The following is a 20,720-nucleotide window of genomic DNA, read 5'->3' as shown; positions in this document are numbered from 1 at the left end:
TGATTCCATATGTGTTATTTCATAGTTTTGATATATTCACTATTATTCTACAATAATAGAATTCAATAAAAATAAAGAAAAACCCTTGAATGAGTAAGTGTGTCCAAACCTTTGACTGGTACTGTATGTATAAGTACCATAGGTATGTACAAATATTGTGTGTGTGTGTGTGTGTGTGTGTGTGTGTGTGTGTGTGTGTGTGTGTGTGTGTGTGTGTGTGTGTGTGTGTGTGTGTGTGTGTGTGTGTGTATCTATCAAAAATCAAAACCATCAAAAATTTGCCTTAACTTTAAAATATTACATTTTGCTTTTTACATTAGTCTGTATTAGAAAATATAGACACAACTATCCCTTCCATAATGTGTATGAGAATGTATTTGTAATATTAAAAAAAAAACATATTTCCATCATTTTCATCTGTGAACTGTTTCCTGCCCCCATGAACAAACTGATTTAACTTTCAACCCTTACTTTTCATAAAGTCCTGTGGATAATATTGTCGAGACAGGCACAATGCGCACAACTACAATACAACTCTTTGGGGCAAGACAAGGGAAAATGTGGACATGAGCTCGTCATACAATATACTATTTTGCTAAATTTTAGAGGTAAGTTTTAATAACAGTTCTTAACCCAAGCCAGTGATGACTGGAGATATCATCTGGTTCTATTTTTGCAGTCTAAAAAAAATGTTTCAGGCATGGGTGCTATGAAAGAGACTGGGGAATGAGAGCCTCAACGTTGCTACTAGTAGTGTTAATGCTTACAGGATGTGTCGTTGTAGAGATGGGTTGGAAATACAGTTTAGGATTTTTCTGGTCTTATGGCTGTTATCTGAAGTATTGCTGTTATCAACATTGCTTTTGTTGATAGAGGTTTAATAGTTGTTAATATCGTCATCAGAGATGTGTGTTTTTTTGCTGTAATTGGTATTATCTGTGTTTTGGGTGTTGGTCTCATTGGTGTTGCCTGGATCTGAGGACTGCAGCTCAACCCGTATGCCATTGAGCTCCACCAGTCCATCATGCAGCTGGGTCGCCACCTCCCTGATCTTGGCTGCAAACTCTGACTTGGCTCCCTTCTTCAGCTCCTTGGAGTCCTTAGCCACAAAGTAGATGTCCATGCCCACAAAGAGGCCGGTGAGCACTCCGGTGGCCATGCTGGCAATCTGGACAGCTCTGGCAGCGGTGCTGCCCGCCACGTTGGCTATCTGCACCACACGCATCATCTCATTGGCATTAATGAGGATGGCCTTCCCGGCCATGGCACCATCCTCGTAGATGTTGTTGAGGCCCGGGAAGTCGCGGTTGTACGCATGCTTCTTCATCTTCAGCAGGTCGAACCTGCGCAGACTCTCAATCCCCTGCTTGATGAACAGCATGCACTTGTTGATGTCGGTTATCTTCTCCTGGTAGTCCGTCACGATGGCCTCCACCTTCTTGCGGTCCATGGAGTTGTTCACCGTGTTGGAGATTCCGGCTCCAGCCGTGGTGAGGCCGCCCGCCGTGGCCACGCCCAGCCCCACCGCCGTGACAATCAGAGAGGTTCCGAAGGTGACGGGGGCCAGGGCGAGGCCTACAATGGTACATACGCCTCCTACCGCGCTGGTGGAACCACCAGTGATTTGGGCGATCTTAGTCTTCTTGTTGAAACAGTCGAGGGCGTCTGCGATGCTGTTAAGGTCAATGACGTGCTGCCACAGGCTCTCTGCACGCTCTGAGAACAGCTTGTTGAACACACGGATACCTTTCTGCACCTTCTCAGCTGTCACTGCAAACACCCTGGAAAACAAGTTTAGATGAATTAGTATTATCCATGCTTACTTACTATAGTATGATTTACCCATTTACCAGCTTTATAACATGGCTGTTCTATACAGCTGCACACACAAGGGAACACCCAACATAAGGAATCACTTACTTGGCCTCCTCTTTCTCAGTCATGTCATGCTCTTGAGGCATGTCTTCCCACTCTGCAGCAAAAGAGAAAGGGCTTCATTTGGATCAAGTTGAAGGAATACCCCTACTCCAGTACTGTGTGTATGTGTACATGTTTCGGACTCACGCTCCACTGTGCTCCACCACTCCATCAGGCCATCCATATTCTGCTGAGACACACATTTTCCTAAATCAGCTTCAGAAAGTCAAACTTTTCAATCAAATGCACAACTCCATGGCAGTTCGAGGAAACCAAGAGTGAAAAGTAAATCTGTGGGTATATTATTAACATTGTTTACAGAAACCAACCTGCTGCTCTGGCTCCGCTGGATTAATACGGAATACCTCCAATTGGTCGAATAATGATTTATTTCCACCTTTGTTCTGAGAGGGCAGGGGTGATAAATGACATGCTGTCATGTATACATTCTACACACTAAAGAAAAGTAGAACATTTCTTGGCAAACCAATGTTTTTGCTGCCAGTGTAGCAACCAAGATATAGAGACAATTAATCAGAGATCAGATTCACAGGCCAGAACTGAGAAAATACGTGGTCAGTTTCAGATTTCAAGTTGCGATTTTGGATTTCAGTTCCTTTCTTTCTCTGCTGTTTTGCAGAAGTGGAGCATCTAAAATCTTCCAGGGTTCAAAGAAACAGGAAGCAGGGGAACAGGTTTAGGCAAATAGCAATCTAATCAATTCACAATGCAAAGTAAGGGGTGAGGTGGTGTGGCTGGGTGTTTGGTAGGTAGAGATAAAAAGAACAGAAGATAAAAAAAAAAAAATGTAAATCTTAGTTGGGAGTCAGAGAATACCCTGTGGGAAAATCCTTCCAGTGACCAAGAAAAAAAAAGAGCTAGTCATCTAATAGACCTCATGTGACAGCCATTTTGCAATCCTGGGCAACTTTACAGTCTGTTAGCTGTGGCAGTCAAGCAATCACATACACAAACAAAACCTCAGGAGTGACGGTTGTACAGTAGATATCCAATAAAACAGCACGGGTATCTGGCAGAACAGTGTTAGTAGGAGTGTCAGGGTGCAGAGCTACCTCTGTTGTTGAGTCACTGACTGAAAGTCCCTGCTGGGGTTCACGCTTCTTGGTTTTACCCTGAAACAGACAATAATCAAATATAACAACTTTTACACGAGAGGACTATAACAGTTATCCCACAACGGAACCATAATATGCATATTGTAAACCACAGTTAACACCTGGAGGAAGGGAACTACAATGTACACAATGGGAGATCAACAGATGTGTGTGCATGAAACTAGGAGGTTTGAACGTTACCTTGCCTCCAGCACCGCGTGGCATGAAAGGATTGTGTCTCGTGGGTTCTCGCATCTTGGCCTAAGAACAATAGAATGCAAATCAATACATTAACGCAAAGGGCAAGTAAAGGGAAGTGTTAATTTGGTTCACCTAGTGGTTAGGGTAGCCTAGTGGTTAGAGTGTTGGACTAGTAACCGAAAGGTTGCAAGTTCAAATCCCTGAGCTAACAAGGTACAAATCTGTCGTTCTGCCCCTGAACAAGGCAGTTAAACCCACTGTTCCTAGGCAGTCATTGAAAATAAGAATGTTCTTAACTGACTTGCCTAGTTAAATAAAAGGCCAAATAAAAAAAACATTTAAAAAAACTCAGTGTCTGTTAGAAATATGGTGAGAAAATCTGGAAAACACCAGCATTTAATCATGGAATAATCTTAACTGAATTGAAGTGAAACCCTGATATTTGCATGAACACAGCAAGGATAGAGTACTGTGCCCATATTCCTAAAGCGTATCAGAGTACGAGTGCTTATCTAGGATCAGGACCCCACCTGTCAATATAATCATTACGGTCTAAAAGCCCAAACTAATCCTAGATCAGCGCTCCTACTCCGAGAAGCTTTGTGGATACAGGTCGAGGTCTAGGGGGATGTAGAATATAAGATGAAAACAAACTTACTGATGTGCTATCTGTAAGTTTAACCACGGCCTCTTCTTCATCCTTGTCCTCTCCCTCCTCTTTTACCACCGGGAAGAGAGATTCACCCTCTTTAAGGCATTCATCATCACATTGGTCCTAGAAAATAAATTACAGATAAGGAGTGTGCATGTGTTTGCGTGTGTGTGCGAGCGTATGTGCATGCGCTAACCAGATTGTCTTTTTTTGTATTTTGCTGACCACGTCTGGCTGGTCTGTTTATCTCCTGGAAACATAAGACAAAATCCTCCTATATGAGCCACCATGACACAGGATAACTGATAGATACAGATAATTTAGATATGATTATAAATCCTGACCAGTCAATCATCCAAGCCTACCTCTTCTGTGGGTCTAGGAGGAACCACTGGAGTTTCAGCAGTTTTCCCTTTCCTCTCACTCTGCATCATATTACGGTTAGCCTGAAAGTCAGAAGGACGAATATAGTCACCATCTGAATTGTGCATTAATTAAACAGAGATACCGGTACACTACATATACAGAGGGGTCAGAAATGATTGACATCCTTGATAAAGATGAGCAGTAATAACTGTATAAAATAAACAATTCAAATAGTGAGCTATATTGTATGCTCCATTATATTTTATACTAAAACAATTGCTCAGAGAAAGACTGTTAACAAGTAATACTTGTTTTTTCTCAAAAAGGGTAGGGGTCAAAATTGACACCCCTAAATAATCTTCAATTGAAGTCGTCAAAAGTTTAGCATTTGGTCCTAGAATGCAATGACAACATCAAGCTTGGATGCATTTGCAGTTTATTTTAGTTGGGTTTCAGATTTAGTGCCCAATAGAAATTAATGGTATATAATGTGTGTGTCATTAGTCATTTTTATTGTAAATAAGAATATAATATATGTTTCTAAATACATTCATGTGAATTAGGGATGACCCCAATTAGTCAACGGGTCGATTGGTTGTTGGTCGACCAAGATTCACACACACACATACATACATACTGCTCAAAAAAATAAAAGGAACACTAAAATAACACATCCTAGATCTGAATGAATGAAATATTCTTATTTTATTTACATAGTTGAATGTGCTGACAACAAAATTACACAAAAATTATCAAATGGAAATCTAATTTATCAACCCATGGAGGTCTGGATTTAAAGTGGAAAACCACACTACAGGCTGATCCAACTTTGATGTAATGTCCTTAAAACAAGTCAAAATGAGGCTCAGTCGTGTGTGTGGCCTCCACGTGCCTGTATGACCTCCCTACAACACCTGGGCATGCTCCTGATGAGGTGGCGGATGGTCTCCTGAGGATCTCCTCCCAGACCTGAACTAAATCATCCGCCAACTCCTGGACAGTCTGTGGTGTAACGTGGTGTTGGTGGATAGAGCGAGACATGATGTCCCAGATGTGCTCAATTAAATTCAGGTCTGGGGAACATGCGGGCCAGTCCATAGCATCAATGCCTTCCTCTTGCAGGAACTGCTGACACACTCCAGCCACATGAGGTCTAGCATAGTTTTGCATTAGGAGGAACCCAGGGCCAACCGCACCAGCATATGGTCTCACAAGGGGTCGGTGGATCTCATCTCAGTACCTAGTGGCAGTCAGGCTACCTCTGGCGAGCACATGGAGGGCTGTGCGGCCCCCCCAAAGAAATGCCACCCCACACCATGACTGACCCACCGCCAAACCGGTCATGCTGGAGGATGTTGCAGGCAGCAGAACGTTCTCCACGGCATCTCCAGACTCTGTCACGTCTGTCACATGTGCTCAGTGTGAACCGGCTTTCATCTGTGAAGAGCACAGGGCGCCAGTGGCGAATTAGCCGATCTTGGTGTTCTCTGGCAAATGCCAAACGTCCTGCACGGTGTTGGGCTGTAAGCACAACCCCCACCTGTGGACGTCGGGCCCTCATACCACCCTCATGGAGTTTGTTTCTGACCGTTTGAGCAGACACATGCACATTTGTGGCCTGCTGGAGGTCATTTTGCAGGGCTCTGGCAGTGCGCCTCCTACTCCTCCTTGCACAAAGGCGGAGGTTGCGGTCCTGCTGCTGGGTTGTTGCACTCCTACGGCCTCCTCCACGTCTCCTGATGTACTGGCCTGTCTCCTGGTAGCGCCTTCATGCTCTGGACACTACGCTGACAGACACAGCAAACTTATTTTCCACCATAATTTGCAAATAAATTCATTAAAAATCCTACAATGTGATTTTTCTGGATTTCTCTCATTTTGTCTCTCATAGTTGAAGTGTACCTATGATTAAAATTACAGGTCTCTCATTGTTTTAAGTGGGAGAACTTGCACAATTGGTGGCTGACTATTGCCCCACTGTATGTACATATACACACACCAAAAAAATAAATGTCCCTTTTTCAGGACAAGGTCTTACAAAGATACTTTGTAAAAATCCAAATAACTTCACAGATCTTCATTGTAAAGGGTTTAAGCACGGTTTCCTATGCTTGAACCATAAACATGAACATGCACCTGTGGAACAGTCATTAAGACACTAACAGTTTACAGACAGTAGGCAATTAAAGTCAGTTATGAAAACTTATGACACTAAAAAGAGGCTCATCCTGAGATGACCCTCTAGCATAAAAATGCCACCAGCCATACTGCTCGTTCTGTGTATGATAGGAATGTCTGTGTATGATAGGAATGCCTGCAAGATAGGAATGTCAGTGTTCTGCCATGGCCAGCGAAAAGCCCGGATCTCAATCCCATTGCGCACGTCTGGGAACTGATAGATCGGAGGGTGAAGGCTAGGGCCATTCACCCCAGAAATGTCCGGGAACTTGCAGGTGCCTTGGTGGAAGAGTGGGGAAACATCTCACGGCAAGAACTGGCAAATCTGGTGTAGTCCATGAGGAGGAGATACACTGCAGTACTTAATGCAGCTGGTGGCCACACCAGATACTGACTGTTAATTTGATTTTGACCACCCCTTTGCTCAGGGACACATTATTCCATATTCCATCTGTTAGTTACATGTCTGTGGAACTTGTTCAGTTTGTGTCTCAGTTGTTGAATCTTATGTTCATACAAATATTTATACATGTTAAGTTTGCTGAAAATAAAACAGTTGACAGTGAGAGGAGGTTTCTTTTTTTGCTGATATACACACACACACAAAAAGGTTGGAGTCATTAAAACAAATTTTTCAACCACTCCAAACATCTCTTGTTGACAAACAATAGTTTTGGTAAGTCGCTTAGGACATCTACTTTGTGCAGATTATTTCATCAATTCCAGTAGGTCAGAAGTTTACATACACAAAGTTGACTGTGCCTTTAAAGAGCTTGGACAATTCCAGAAAATGAGGTCATGGCTTTAGAAGCTTCTGATAGGCTAATTGACATCATTTGAGTCAATTGGAGGTGTACCTGTGGATGTATTTCAAGGCCTACCTTCAAACTCAGTGCCTCTTTGCTTGACATCATGGGAAAATCATAAGAAATCAGCCAAGACCTCAGAAATAATTGTAGAGCTCCACAAGTCTGGTTCATCCTTGGGAGCAATTTCCAAACACCCGAAGGTACCACGTTCATCTGTACGAAAAAATAGTACGCAAGTATAAACACCATGGGAACACAGCTGCCATACCACTCAGGAAGGAGACGCGTTCTGTCTCCTAGATATGAACATAATTTGGTGCGAAAAGTGCAAATCAATCCCAGAACAGCAAAGGACCTTGTAACTTTCAGCATCTTCACAGGTACAGATGTATCTATATCCACAGTCAAACGGGTACTGTCGACATAACCTGAAAGGCCACTCAGCAAAGAAAATCCACTACTTCAAATCCGCTCAGCAAAGAAAATCCACTACTTCAAATCCGCCATAAAAAAGCCAGACTACAGTATGCAACTGCACAAGTTGACAAAGATCGTACTTTTTTGAGAAATGTCCTCTGGTCTGATGAAACGAAAATAGAACTGTTTGGTCATAATGACCATCATTATGTTTGGAGGGAAAAGGGGGAGGCTTACAAGCCAAAGAACACCATCCCAACCGTGAAGCACAGGGGTGGCAGCATCATGTTGTGGGGATCCTTTTGCTGCAGTAGGGACTGGTGCACTTCACAAATAGATGGCATCATGAGGCAGGAAAATGATGTTGATATATTGAAGCAACATCAGTCAGGAAGTTAAAGCTTGGTCGCAAATGGGTCTTCCAAATGGACAACGACCCCAAGCATACTTCCAAAGTTGTGGCAAAACGGCTTAAGGACAACAAAGTTAAGGTATTGGAGTGGCCATCACAAAGTCTTCAATCTTATAGAACATTTGTGCACAGAACTGAAAAAGCATGTGCGAGCAAGGAGGCTTACAAACCTGACTCAGTTACACCAGCTCTGTCAGGAGGAACTTATTGTGGGAAGCTTGTGGAAGCCTACACCGAAACATTTGACCCAAGTTAAACAATTGAAAGGCAATGCTATCAAATACTTATTGAGTGTATGTAAACTTCTGACCCACTGGGAAGCTTAAATTAACTATTATTCTGACATTTCACATTCTTAAAATAAAGTGATCCTAACTGACCTAGGAGTGTGCAAAGCTGTCATCAATGCAAAGGGTGGCTACTTTGAAGAATCTCAAATATAAAATATGTTGATTTGTTTAACACATGATTCCATATGTGTTATTTCATAGTTTTGATGCCTTCACTATTATTCTACAATATAGAAAATTGTAAAAACAAAGAAAAACCATTGACTGGTACTGTACGTATTCAGACCCTTTGCCTATGAGACTCGAAATTTAGCTCAGGTGCATCCTGTTTCCATTGATCATGCTTGGGATGTTTCTACAACTTGGTGTCCACCTGTGGTAAATTCAATTGATTGGACATGATTTGGAAAGTCACACACCTGTCTAAATAAAAGGTCCCACCATTGACAGTTCATGTCAGAGCAAAAACCAAGCCATGAGGTCAAAGGAATTGTCTGTAGAGCTCAGAGAGAAGATTTTGTCTAGGCACAGATCTGGGGAAGGGTACCAAAAAATGTCTACAGCATTGAAGGTCACCAAAAACACAGTTTCTGCCATCTTTCTTAAATGGAAGAAGTTTGGAACCACAGAGACTCTACCTAGATTTGGCTACCTGGCCAAACTGAGCAATTGGGGGAGAAGAGCCTTGGTCAGGGAGGTGGCCAAGAACTCAATGGTCATTGACAGAGTTCGAGTTCCTCTGTGGAGACGGGAGAACCTTCCAGAAGGACAACCATCCCTGCAGCACTCCACCATTCACGCCTTTATGGTAGTGGCCAGACGGAAGCCACTCCTCAGTAAAAGGCACATGACAGCCCACTTGGAGTTTGACTACCCTTAGAAGTAGGCCTGTAGGCTACCTGGCCTGCTCGCAAATGTAGGAATAGGAATGTGCCCATTTGGGGATCTGATAGTATTTCTGATTACTTTGAGAAGCTCTACAGCCAATGTTTTCTTCACCTAAATAGCAAGCAAACAAAGTATGTTTTTGCATCCATTGACAATGACAATAGTTCCTCAATGTATTTTTAAAATCTTTCCAGCTCTCTCTCTTTCGATAACCACTCAGCGTGAAAGGGAAATATGTCATGCTCTGATCCAGTGGAAACGTCATCAAACAGACCTACCTGATAACTTATCCGTGCTTGACTTAGACAAATAGGTTCCGGTTCTCATTTTTGGTGCTGGTACTGTATAAGTACAGGAGCTCCACAATACTTTTGAGATAATATTCTATAAGAGGAACAGAAGCTCAAGCAGTAGAGCATTTGAGGTGTCGGTACTCAGCTCTAGTGAGCTCCTGCCCAAGTCAAGCACTGCTTCATATCCCTTGCGTAAATAGCCTACAGCTGTGTCTGTCCTGAGCTCACTGGCACAGAAACTGAGGGCCCAGAATATTTTATACAATGTTGCAAGTTTGTTAGGCAAGCATTGTGCCAGACCAAAGTTAATACAATGTTTCAAGTTGGTTGCAGACAGGCCATGCGTAGCCAATGTGATTTATAGGTTATTTATTTTTTAAATCAGAATATTTTCTACTTGCAGGCTGCAATGTTTTTATTTGTTGTCTTTATGTAGGCACATTTTTTTACATAGTTGGCAATGGCAATAGGAGTCACTTTAGGTTATCATTTTTATTCAAATTTGGATAGAATTTTGTTTAATCACATAACAATGACTGAGATATGAAGACGTTATTATAAAACAAAACTGTTTCACAAAAATGTGCTTATGAAAACCACAACTGGCACACAGATAGGTAGAAATAGTAAGATAAATTGGCATGCCACATGAGAAAGGTTGCCGACTCCTCTTTTAGCCTATTACCGGCAACTTCAGGAGAGTAATGGCAGAATCTGCAAAAGCCAGCAGGAGAGGGATGAGAATGGTTTGGTCAAATGTATGGTTTTTCTTCGGCTTATCTAGCTAGATTTCTGGCTCCCGAGTCTTTTGTGTTTTATTTCATAAAAAAAACATTAGACAAGCTCAATGCATATAGTTGATTTTATTAAAACACAGAGTGTCTATATAGGGGAAAATACTCCATTTTTTTTTTAAATTGGCATATCGAACAGATAACTTTCAGGCGACTAAGTATTTATTTTTTGGTCCGGGACAGCCCTAATGTGGATGCTTCAATGATTATGGATAATCCTGAATGAATCGTGAATAATTATTAGTGAATAGTTACAAGAGGATCAAAGATCATACCCCCAAGACATGCTAACCTCCCCATGTTAATGGTGAGAGGTTAGCAAGTCTTGGAAGTATGATCTTTGACCCTCAAATTAAATTCAGACCCCACTATAGATAACACACATCCAAAAATGAACATGACTGGTGTAAACCATACCTGATTGTCATTCGTCTCCCTCTTCTTCAGTCTGTCATGTAAGGCTGTATCCTTCATCTCCTGTGGAGGGGTGACAGACAACCTCAGTAGAGATATATAAAACATTTGACATACGGTAAGGAGGAGCAGTTTGCCTACCTCTTCAGTGGGTCTGGGAGGAACTGCCGGCTGTGTTTCAGTTCTCTCCTTCTCCCTCTGGGTCAGATTGCTTTTGACCTGACAAGGACACTCACAGTCAATCACTGTTCTGTTCCTGTGACTTTGTGGGAGTTAGAGAAGCAAAGGCTGGTGGGAACTTTAGGAAAAGGTGGAGAAAAGGAAGAGAGGACTTTCGAAAGAGAGAAGCAACTTTGATTGTGTGTATGGTCTTGATCTTCTATCCTTCCCACAAGGATAGTAAAACAAAGAACATTTGCAATGTCCCCACAATCACAAAGGCTATTTTCAGTTATGTTTAGAATTATGGTTAGCGGTTAACTTTAGGGTAAATAAGATTTAGAATGGAAATCAATTTTAGGTCTCCGCTAGGATAGTAGAACAAGTGTGTGTGGTATAAATGTAACAAACTCACTGTTTTTTGCTTTTCCTCTTCCTGCCTCTCCTTGTCCCAGAGTAACTTTGCATCTTCATTGTCCTTCTGAACAAGGAAAGGCATTGTTATTTTAAAGGGATCATCCTGCTCACTATATTGATTAACATCTCTGCAGCATCACCACTTGCACTGAACTCAAAACCACCAACACAAACCGCCACTATCACGACTTTGAAAACATCACGCCATCATAATCCTAACGAACATTTCACAAAAATCATAATCATTGATACAAGCACCACCAACAGTTAAATTCATTGTAATTTTTACTGTAGTTAAAGAGCAGAATGGATTCATTTTTGATATGGCTCCATTGGTAATTCTGACAGAAATGACATGCAATACAACTTGAATTACATAATGAAACAGGAACAGTAACAGATGAACAGGGCCGTACATAAGAATGTCTGTGGTTGGGAAGCTTTTCTGTGGTGGCAGGTGGCTCTTCAACATCTGATCCTGGTTCCTTATATACAGTGCCTTCAGAAAGTATTCATAACCCTTGACTTACTCCACATTTTGTTGTGTTACAGCCTGAATTCAAAATGGATTAAAACTGATTTTTTATATACACACACAAAAACACATCATGACAAAGTGAAAATGTTTTTAGAAATGTTAGCTAATTTATTGAAAATGAAAAAGAAATATAACTTACATATGTATTCACACCCCTGAGTAAATACATGTTAGAGTCACCTTTGGCAGTGATTACAGCTGTGACCCTTTCTGGGTAAGTCTCTAAGAGCCTTGCACACCTGGATTGTACAATATTTGCCCGTTATTCTTTTCAAAGTTCTTCAAGTTCTGTTAAATTGGTTGATTATTGCTAGACAATCATTTAAGTCTTGCCATAGTTTTTCAAGCAGATTTATGTCAAAACTAACTCTGCCACTCAAACATTCACTGTCTTCTTGGTAAGCAACTCCACTGTAGATTTGGCCTTGTGTTTTAGGTTATTATCCTGCTGAAAAGTAAATGTATCTCCCAGTGTCTGGTGGAAAGCAGACAACCAGGTTTCCTCTAGGATTTTGCCTGTGCTTAGCTCCATTCCATTTATTTGTTTATCCTGAAAAACTCCCCTGCCCTTAACGATTACAAGCATACCAGTAACATGATGCAGCCACCATTATGCTTGAAAATATGGAGAGCGGTACTCAGTAATGTATTGTATTTAATTTGCCCCAAACATAAGACTTCGTATTCAGGACAAAAAGTTAGTTGACACATTTGTGTGACCACCAGATGCATATCTGTATCCCCAGTCATGTGAAATCGGGCCTAATTTATTTATTTAAATGGACTAATTTCCTTATATAAACTGTAACTCAGTAAAATCATAGAAATGGTTGCATGTTGCATTTATATTTTGTTCAGTATGTTTGTTCTCGGGCTGTAGATGTTGCCACCATATTCAGCTTAAACTATCAGTCTCAAACATCGTTATAAATGTAATTACTCTATCGTCATAGTTCAAACTGTCATATGATAGTGAAAGAAAATAAGCACAACCTATGGAAAAACCACATGAATTTCATGCGAAATCTTGTGATTTTCTACAAGTGAAATCTATTTTTTTCTGGAGGGATCTTATTAGTGTAATCTCATTGGCTAGTACAACATCTATGTCGTCTTACTTTGGGAGTTGATTTAAAAGGATTCAGCTTGTTCATGGCTCCAACCAGTTTGTTCTAACAGATAAAGACAAAAAATAAATTAAAAGCTGCTTATTATTTGCTGGGGGTGTTAAATGAAGCGATCCAAATGCAACCTAGTTGCATGCAAAACAAATTGGAGGCAAGTTGCATTGTGTAACACCAGCCTCACCTTTGAGGTTTTGTCTGAATTGGAGGCAAGTTGCATTGTGTAACACCAGCCTCACCTTTGAGGTTTTGTCTGAGAGACTGTCACTGCTGGCTGACAGATCACTGTGTAGATAGGTTATCCTGAAACAAAGAAAGGGACACATGTTTTACAGTTAAGTACATTCTGAGTTGAGATTCCATATTGATGAATAAAGAGTACAGCAACAAATTCAACCAAAATGCTTACCTCTTTGGTTTTAGAGTGTTTTTCAGAAGAGGTGAGATTCTCCTTTGATCCTGATGTGTTTTCAGCCTTCTACTTTTCCTGCAATTAAAGATGCCATCAATATCATTAAAAAAGATTGATAGCACTATCACCTGCATAGGTCCTGAGCATTCTGCTGGTGTAGAGGATCCCAGTGAATTTTCATTGTTTTTCCTGGTAAATAGTGTGTGTGAGTGGGGGGGCGAGAAATATACATTGTGTCACATAACAGCATTGCCCTCTTTCTACACTAGGCTGCTCATTGTGGATTAATTCAGAGGATTTAGAAAAATACACAGAAGGATTGGTCAATGGTTATGGTTCTTGTATTAAAGAAAACCTATTGTAGCGAATTTGGGGGTAGCCCAAATCGGGTCTCGAGCCCGGTTTGTCAAGCCAACACCTTAACCGTTTGTCACGCCAACACCTTAACCGTTTGTCACGCCAACACCTTAACCGTTTGTCACGCCAACACCTTAACCGTTTGTCACGCCAACACCTTAACCGTTTGTCAAGCCAACACCTTAACCGTTTGTCAAGCCAACACCTTAACCGTTTGTCAAGCCAACACCTTAACCGTTATGCCAAGAGATCTTGACGAGATTGCTAGGTGTTGGGTTGGTCACTACATTATACTCTCTTCCTTTGGGAAAGAATGTCGCCGCGCTTCAATACTATACCAAGTCCCTCGTGTGCACGCCTCTCCGATGGCCTAACGGGCACCCTCCCACTTCCGACACCAGTGTAGTGAATTCGCGGGGTAGCCCCGACCAGGATTCGAACCCAGGTCCAGCAACAATTAACCCCTTGAAGAGGCCGCTAGGTGTTGGATTGTTCGTATCAATATGTAGGCCACTCAGTTTCACCATAATTTAATTCTGACTCTAAGTTTTATCGTTCAGAAAAATGCGTTAATCATAGCTTGCAAAGCGGTTTTCGATACATATGATGATATGAATGTGAAGGAAATGGGGCATAACAGCTAGAAATCATTTTAAAAATAATAATACACACTTACTGTAGCAGTTTTGCACAGATCCATATGCTCTGTGTGCCTCCAGTTGAAGAACTACACTCCCTCCCCAGTTACAGTGCATTCAGAAAGTATTCAGACCCCTTGACATTATCCACATTTTGTTACAGCCTTATTTTTAAATTATTTTTATTTTTTTCCTCAATCTACACACACTACCCCATTAACGACAAAGCGGAAAAAGTTTAAAATTATTTTGCAAATGTATTACAAATAAACAGAAATACCTTAAGTATTCAGACCCTTTGCTATGAGACTCGAAATTGAGCTCAGGTGCATCTGGTTTCAATTGATTATGCTTGAAATGTTTGGAGGCCACCTGGGGTAAATTCAATTGATCAGACATGATTTGGAAAGGAACACACCTGTCTATATAAATGTCCCACAATTGACAGTGCATGTCAGAGAAAAAAACCAAGCCATGAGGCTGAAGGAATTGTCCGTAGAGCTCAGAGACAGGATTGTGTTGAAGCACAAATCTGGCGAAAAGTATCAAAAGAAATCTGCAGCATTGAAAGTCCCCACAGTGGCCTCCATCATTATTAAATGGAAGAAGTTTGGAATCACCAAGACTCTTCCTAGAGCTAGCCGCCGGCCAAACTGAGCAATCGTGGGAGAAGGGCCTTGGTCAGGGAGGTGACCAAGAACCCGATGGTCACTCTGACAGAGGTCCAGAATTCCTCTGTGGAGATGTGAGAACTTTCCAGAAGGACAATCATCTCTGCAGCACCAATCAGGCATCTATGTTAGTGGTCAGATGGAAGCCACTCCTCAGTAAAAAAAGGCACATGACTGCCCACTTGGAGTTTGCCAAAAGGCACCTAAAGGACTCTCAGACCATGAGAAACAAGATTATCAGGTCTGATGAAATCAAGATTGAACTCTTTGGCCTGAATGCCAAGCGTCACATCTGGAGGAAACCTGGCACCATCCCTACAGTGTAGCATGGTAGTGGCAGCATCATGTTGTGGGGATTTTCAGTGGCAGGGACTGGGAGACTAGTCAGGATCAAGGTAAAGATGAACAGATTAAAGTTTTAAAAATTAAATTTAAAAATTAAGACTACTCCAGAGCGCATAGGACCTCTGACTGGGGCAAAGGTTCACCTTCCATCAGGAGGACAACTTTAAGGAAACAGCCAAGAGAATGCAGGAGTGGCTTCGGGACATGTCTTGGAATGTCCTTGAGAGGCCCAGCCAGAGCCCGGATTTGAACCTGATCGAACATGTCGGGAGTGACCTGAAAATAGCTGTGCAGCGACAGTAACCATCCAAGCTGATACAGATTGAGAGGATCTGCAGAGAAGAATGGGAAGCTCCCCAAATACAGGTGTGCCAAGCTTGTAGCGTCATACCCAGGAAGAATCAAGGCTGTAATCGCTGCCAAAGATGCTTTAACAAAATACTGAGTAAATGGTCTGAATACCTATGTAAATGTGATTTCAGTTTTTTTATACGTTTTCTAGAAAACTTTTTTCTTTGTCATTATTTACATTTACATTTAAGTCATTTAGCAGACGCTCTTATCCAGAGCGACTTACAAATTGGTGCATTCACCTTATGACATCCAGTGGAACAGCCACTTTACAATAGTGCATCTAAATCTTTTAAGGGGGGGGGGAGAAGGATTACTTTATCCTATCCTAGGTATTCCTTAAAGAGGTGGGGTTTCAGGTGTCTCCGGAAGGTGGTGATTGACTCCGCTGTCCTGGCGTCGTGAGGGAGTTTGTTCCACCATTGGGGAGCCAGAGCAGCGAACAGTTTTGACTGGGCTGAGCGGGAACTGTACTTCCTCAGTGGTAGGGAGGCGAGCAGGCCAGAGGTGGATGAACGCAGTGCCCTTATTTGGGTGTAGGGCCTGATCAGAGCCTGGAGGTACTGAGGTGCCGTTCCCCTCACAGCTCCGTAGGCAAGCACCATGGTCTTGTAGCGGATGCGAGCTTCAACTGGAAGCCAGTGGAGAGAGCGGAGGAGCGGGGTGACGTGAGAGAACTTGGGAAGGTTGAACACTAGACGGGCTGTGGCGTTCTGGATGAGTTGAAGGGGTTTAATGGCACAGGCAGGGAGCCCAGCCAACAGCGAGTTGCAGTAATCCAGACGGGAGATGACAAGTGCCTGGATTAGGACCTGCACCGCTTCCTGTGTGAGGCAGGGTCGTACTCTGCGGATGTTGTAGAGCATGAACCTACAGGAACGGGCCACCGCCTTGATGTTAGTTGAGAACGACAGGGTGTTGTCCAGGATCACGCCAAGGTTCTTAGCGCTCTGGGAGGAGGACACAATGGAATTGTCAACCGTGATGGCGAGATCATGGAACGGGCAGTCCTTCCCCGGGAGGAAGAGCAGCTCCGTCTTGCCGAAGTTCAGCTTGAGGTGGTGAACCGTCATCCACACTGATATGTCTGCCAGACATGCAGAGATGCGATTCGCCACCTGGTCATCAGAAGGGGGAAAGGAGAAGATTAATTGTGTGTCGTCTGCATAGCAATGATAGGAGACCATGTGAGGTTATGACAGAGCCAAGTGACTTGGTGTATAGCGAGAATAGGAGAGGGCCTAGAACAGAGCCCTGGGGGACACCAGTGGTGAGAGCGCGTGGTGAGGAGACAGATTCTCGCCACGCCACCTGGTAGGAGCGACCTGTCAGGTAGGACGCAATCCAAGCGTGGGCCGCGCCGGAGATGCCCAACTCGGAGAGGGTGGAGAGGAGGATCTGATGGTTCACAGTATCGAAGGCAGCCGATAGGTCTAGAAGGATGAGAGCAGAGGAGAGAGAGTTAGCTTTAGCGGTGCGGAGCGCCTCCGTGATACAGAGAAGAGCAGTCTCAGTTGAATGACTAGTCTTGAAACCTGACTGATTTGGATCAAGAAGGTCATTCTGAGAGAGATAGCGGGAGAGCTGACCAAGGACGGCATGTTCAAGAGTTTTGGAGAGAAAAGAAAGAAGGGATACTGGTCTGTAGTTGTTGACATCGGAGGGATCGAGTGTAGGTTTTTTCAGAAGGGGTGCAACTCTCGCTCTCTTGAAGACGGAAGGGACGTAGCCAGCGGTCCGGGAATAGTTGATGAGCGAGGTGAGAGGTGAGGTAAGGGAGAAGGTCTCCGGAAATGGTCTGGAGAAGAGAGGTGGGGATAGGGTCGAGCGGGCAGGTTGTTGGGCGGCCGGCCGTCACAAGACGCGAGATTTCATTATGGGGTATTGTGTGTAGATTGATGATAAATAAAAACTTTCATCCATTTTAGAATAAGGCAAGGGGTCTGAATATTTCCCGAACGCACTGTATGCTTACACACAGATGTTCCGAGCAGCTAGATGGCTGTCTCGGTTTTCCGTTAACACGCGTAGCAACATGGAGATATGGCTGTGCGGAAACCCTAAATGATGTCTTAATATACCCTCTTTTTCCGATATGAAAAATACATTCCTTATGTTTCCAAAACCATACCGTAATTTGCGTTACCTTTTAGAGAAGGCATCGGGGCTCTTAAGAAGACCCACGATAAACTCAAACGATTTAGGATGGAGTTGAGAAACAACTACTGAAGCTCCGACATAACAATTTTGTTTTTAAAAAGAAACAACTGGTTTCAGCACCCATAGAATAGCCCCCAATGACGGAAGACAGAGTGGACTACCTGTGCTAATTAGCTATCTGCGTCTCTGAACACCTGTGTGTAAACGAAAGACTGTCGACACTAAAAAAATACTGACTGCTGCAAATGTTTTTAAACAATGTATTTTTTGTGTAGTGTAGCTGTACCTGCCATGATTATTATAATTTGTCAAATGTTATTTTGTTTTTAGTACAATGAAAATTGTAAACCCATGTGGGCTGGGCACTGGTAGGTGTATGACGCTTAATAAAATCATAAATAAACCGTGTGTATTTTGCGTTTGTGAAATGGTTTTAATGTGCTAGGAAAGTCGAGGGATTTGTGTTCATAGAACTGTAAGGCAATTGAGAATCGATTCATGTTAAGATTGAGTATTTAGCGGGTTTGGCTTCCAGAGGCATTTCGCCTATAAACGGAACATTTAATGTCCTTTGATGATAAGGAAAAAGTTATGATGGTAACTTTAGGCTTCTTTAGTGCATTATTGGGGTATGATGGGCTAACCATGACTTCTCCCTCACACTCCAAATCCACAAAGGCATCGCCCTTTTCGATCCTGTCAACACAAATGTTAACTATCTCTATTATACAGGGGAAATGTATGGTAAGTTTAAAAATGTACACCATTGTTGCGGACACCACAGATCAAAACATCACTTAAACGTATAATCAAAACCGTTTCAACATGATTCGACGCTTACCATTACAACTGCCTACTGGTTGTTTGTCTGTGATCTTCAAGCAATATACGCGTTGAAAGCCTTTTTCGATCGTAAAAGAGGTTGCTGTGGTTGCTGAAATGTAGGCTGTGCTGAATAGTTGTTCTTCGGTTTATTAGACTAGCAGTCGGCTTGATTCTTTTACCAGTTGTTGAACTTTTCTTTCTAGGGTGTAACACTAGCTAAGGTGTTACGTCACATATGTAATAATAACTATGTTCGCTTCCATTACTTCTTCTTTAAGATTTATTGGCAGAGTACACCCAAAAATGTGTATTGCTGCCACCTAATGTGCGGGATGAAAACAAAAAGATCCCAAAAATGGGAACATTCTTGGGTTGGGGGAAATATCCATACAAACTACCAACAAAAACACACCAAAAAATGGGTGACATCTTCCATTGCCAATACCCCTTGGAGATCTTCCGCTGTGAACTCTTGAAGTACTAGATACTTTTCAAGCTGCAGCCACAATGATGTCCAACTTCTTCGTAATTTGTGACATACAGTAAAGAACAGTTGCAATGAATGCTCCAAAATCCACCTTTTTAACCCACAGCGTATCCGTTTCTCTTGTTTGACACAAAAGCGACCTTGGCTACAGTCCAAACAGGTTGTTTTCTCCCCCTCTGCTCTCGTACTAGCCAGTTTCCCTCGGGGGAATCCCTGTCGCCACCGGATGCAGTTTGATTGCCATTTTAAGTGGAGGTCCAATTCACCAACGTTACCCCCTTGGCCCTCAATTTAGCTCGAGGGAGCAGGTAAAGAACTTTGATCACTTGTGGGATTGATCTGACACACAATTCAATGTAAACTGTAGTCACGTGTCATACTTCGGTGGCCGCAAAGTGTCACTTTTAATCAACATGGCTGCATTTTAGTCATGTCAGATAAAATTATGATGCTAGCTTGCTAAAAAATGTTTTTAGATTAAATTGATTGTAGCGTTTGCAAATTGGCTTAGTCTCATACTGAGGAGCTTATAAAACATAGCTAGCTTCATAGACATGTTTTTTGGAATTCTGACATTTATTGGAATAAATGAGCAAACTGAAACTAGCTAGCCAGCTATGTGTAACTGTAACTCCCTGACAGGAGTGCAGGCTAGCTAGGTTAGCTTGCTAAGTATATTAATAGCTTCAGGTTGGTTGTTTTTAGCCTCAATTTCAAGATTTTCACCAAGGACGTTGCCTCTCCGATCATCACTCTCCCTCGCTTGGGCAAGGGACATTTAAGGTACATTCGGATGTGACGATGTAAAACGTCATTAAAGGGCTGAGGGTTTAGGGCCAAGTCGGGCTGTCTACTTTGAGTTTGGACTGCAGCCCATATCTTCAACACAGTAGTTTGCTTTCAAAACTATTTTGGTTGCCTCCGCATAGGACAGGGATGGGGGTGGGGGCCACAAAAAATCTGAACTCATCAAAAGGGGCCGCAGTTGCACCCAGGTCTGTGTACCCACATCCACGTTTCCAATACTGAACGTTATAAAAAGTATCTTTTTTAAACTAAACCAAGATAGACCACAGCCTGTTGTTTCCAATGGGAAATCAAAGAATGGAACAAAACGAGCAAAAATTGTAGAAGAAGACAAGGACCGGTCCAATACTGCATTTCTTATTGGACTGCGTTTTTGGGACAAGGAGATTCATTTGGGAAATCCATTTGTAATATCGAGGACTGTGAAGAAAGCAGTTGGATTCAATCAAGGTGACTAGAAGCTGCCTTTTTTTGGTTAATTGTGTTGATGAAGAACCAGGCACTGGATCTGGCAAAATTGTCCATCTCAGAAGTAACATGAAAATATGAAAAAACACATATGGAATCATGTAGTTACCAAAAAAGTGTTAAACTAATCAAAATGTATATTATATGCTTCAAAGTAGCCACACTTTGCTTTGATAACTGCTTTGCACACTCTTGGCATTCTCTCAACCAGCTTC

The 20,720-nt window shown here is 42.4% G+C and overlaps 1 protein-coding gene across 7 annotated transcripts; it reads right to left on the bottom strand.

Annotated features, from left to right (window-relative positions):
• Positions 1-150: 150 nt before the first annotated feature.
• LOC124009693 lies at positions 151-19,419 on the bottom strand. 7 transcript variants are annotated; one of them, XM_046321765.1, is made up of 16 exons: positions 18,760-19,419; positions 13,394-13,471; positions 13,224-13,287; positions 12,979-13,032; positions 11,321-11,386; positions 10,888-10,965; positions 10,750-10,809; positions 4,251-4,331; positions 4,082-4,135; positions 3,892-4,008; positions 3,234-3,293; positions 2,991-3,050; positions 2,247-2,321; positions 2,065-2,107; positions 1,921-1,972; positions 151-1,781 (listed from the first exon to the last, which is right to left on the bottom strand). In XM_046321765.1, the coding sequence occupies exons 4-16, from the start codon at positions 13,012-13,014 to the stop codon at positions 878-880; spliced, it is 1,686 nt and encodes a 561-aa protein (XP_046177721.1). In that variant the 5' UTR covers positions 13,015-13,032; positions 13,224-13,287; positions 13,394-13,471; positions 18,760-19,419; the 3' UTR covers positions 151-877. The 7 variants fall into 7 exon arrangements, with proteins under 7 accessions (XP_046177721.1, XP_046177722.1, XP_046177723.1 ...); XM_046321766.1 differs by having other exon boundaries at positions 2,065-2,104; XM_046321767.1 differs by having other exon boundaries at positions 11,321-11,383.
• Between the last annotated feature and the right edge of the window lie 1,301 nt (positions 19,420-20,720).

Source organism: Oncorhynchus gorbuscha, linkage group LG22 (genome assembly GCF_021184085.1).
Source record: "Oncorhynchus gorbuscha isolate QuinsamMale2020 ecotype Even-year linkage group LG22, OgorEven_v1.0, whole genome shotgun sequence".
NCBI lineage: Eukaryota > Metazoa > Chordata > Actinopteri > Salmoniformes > Salmonidae > Oncorhynchus > Oncorhynchus gorbuscha.
Note: the sequence above shows the minus strand (reverse complement) of the source record. Positions and strands in the feature narration are given on the sequence as shown.

Bases quoted from the DNA above. Each gene is read 5' to 3' on its own strand.
- LOC124009693 (XM_046321765.1), bottom strand. From the start codon at position 13,014: ATGAACAAGCTGAATCCTTTTAAATCAACTCCCAAA. The intron at 10,810-10,887 runs GTAGGCAAACTG...ACCCCTCCACAG, and splicing joins CTCCCAGACCCACTGAAGAG to GAGATGAAGGATACAGCCTT. The intron at 4,332-10,749 runs GTATGGTTTACA...TCTGACTTTCAG, and splicing joins GGGAGACGAATGACAATCAG to GCTAACCGTAATATGATGCA.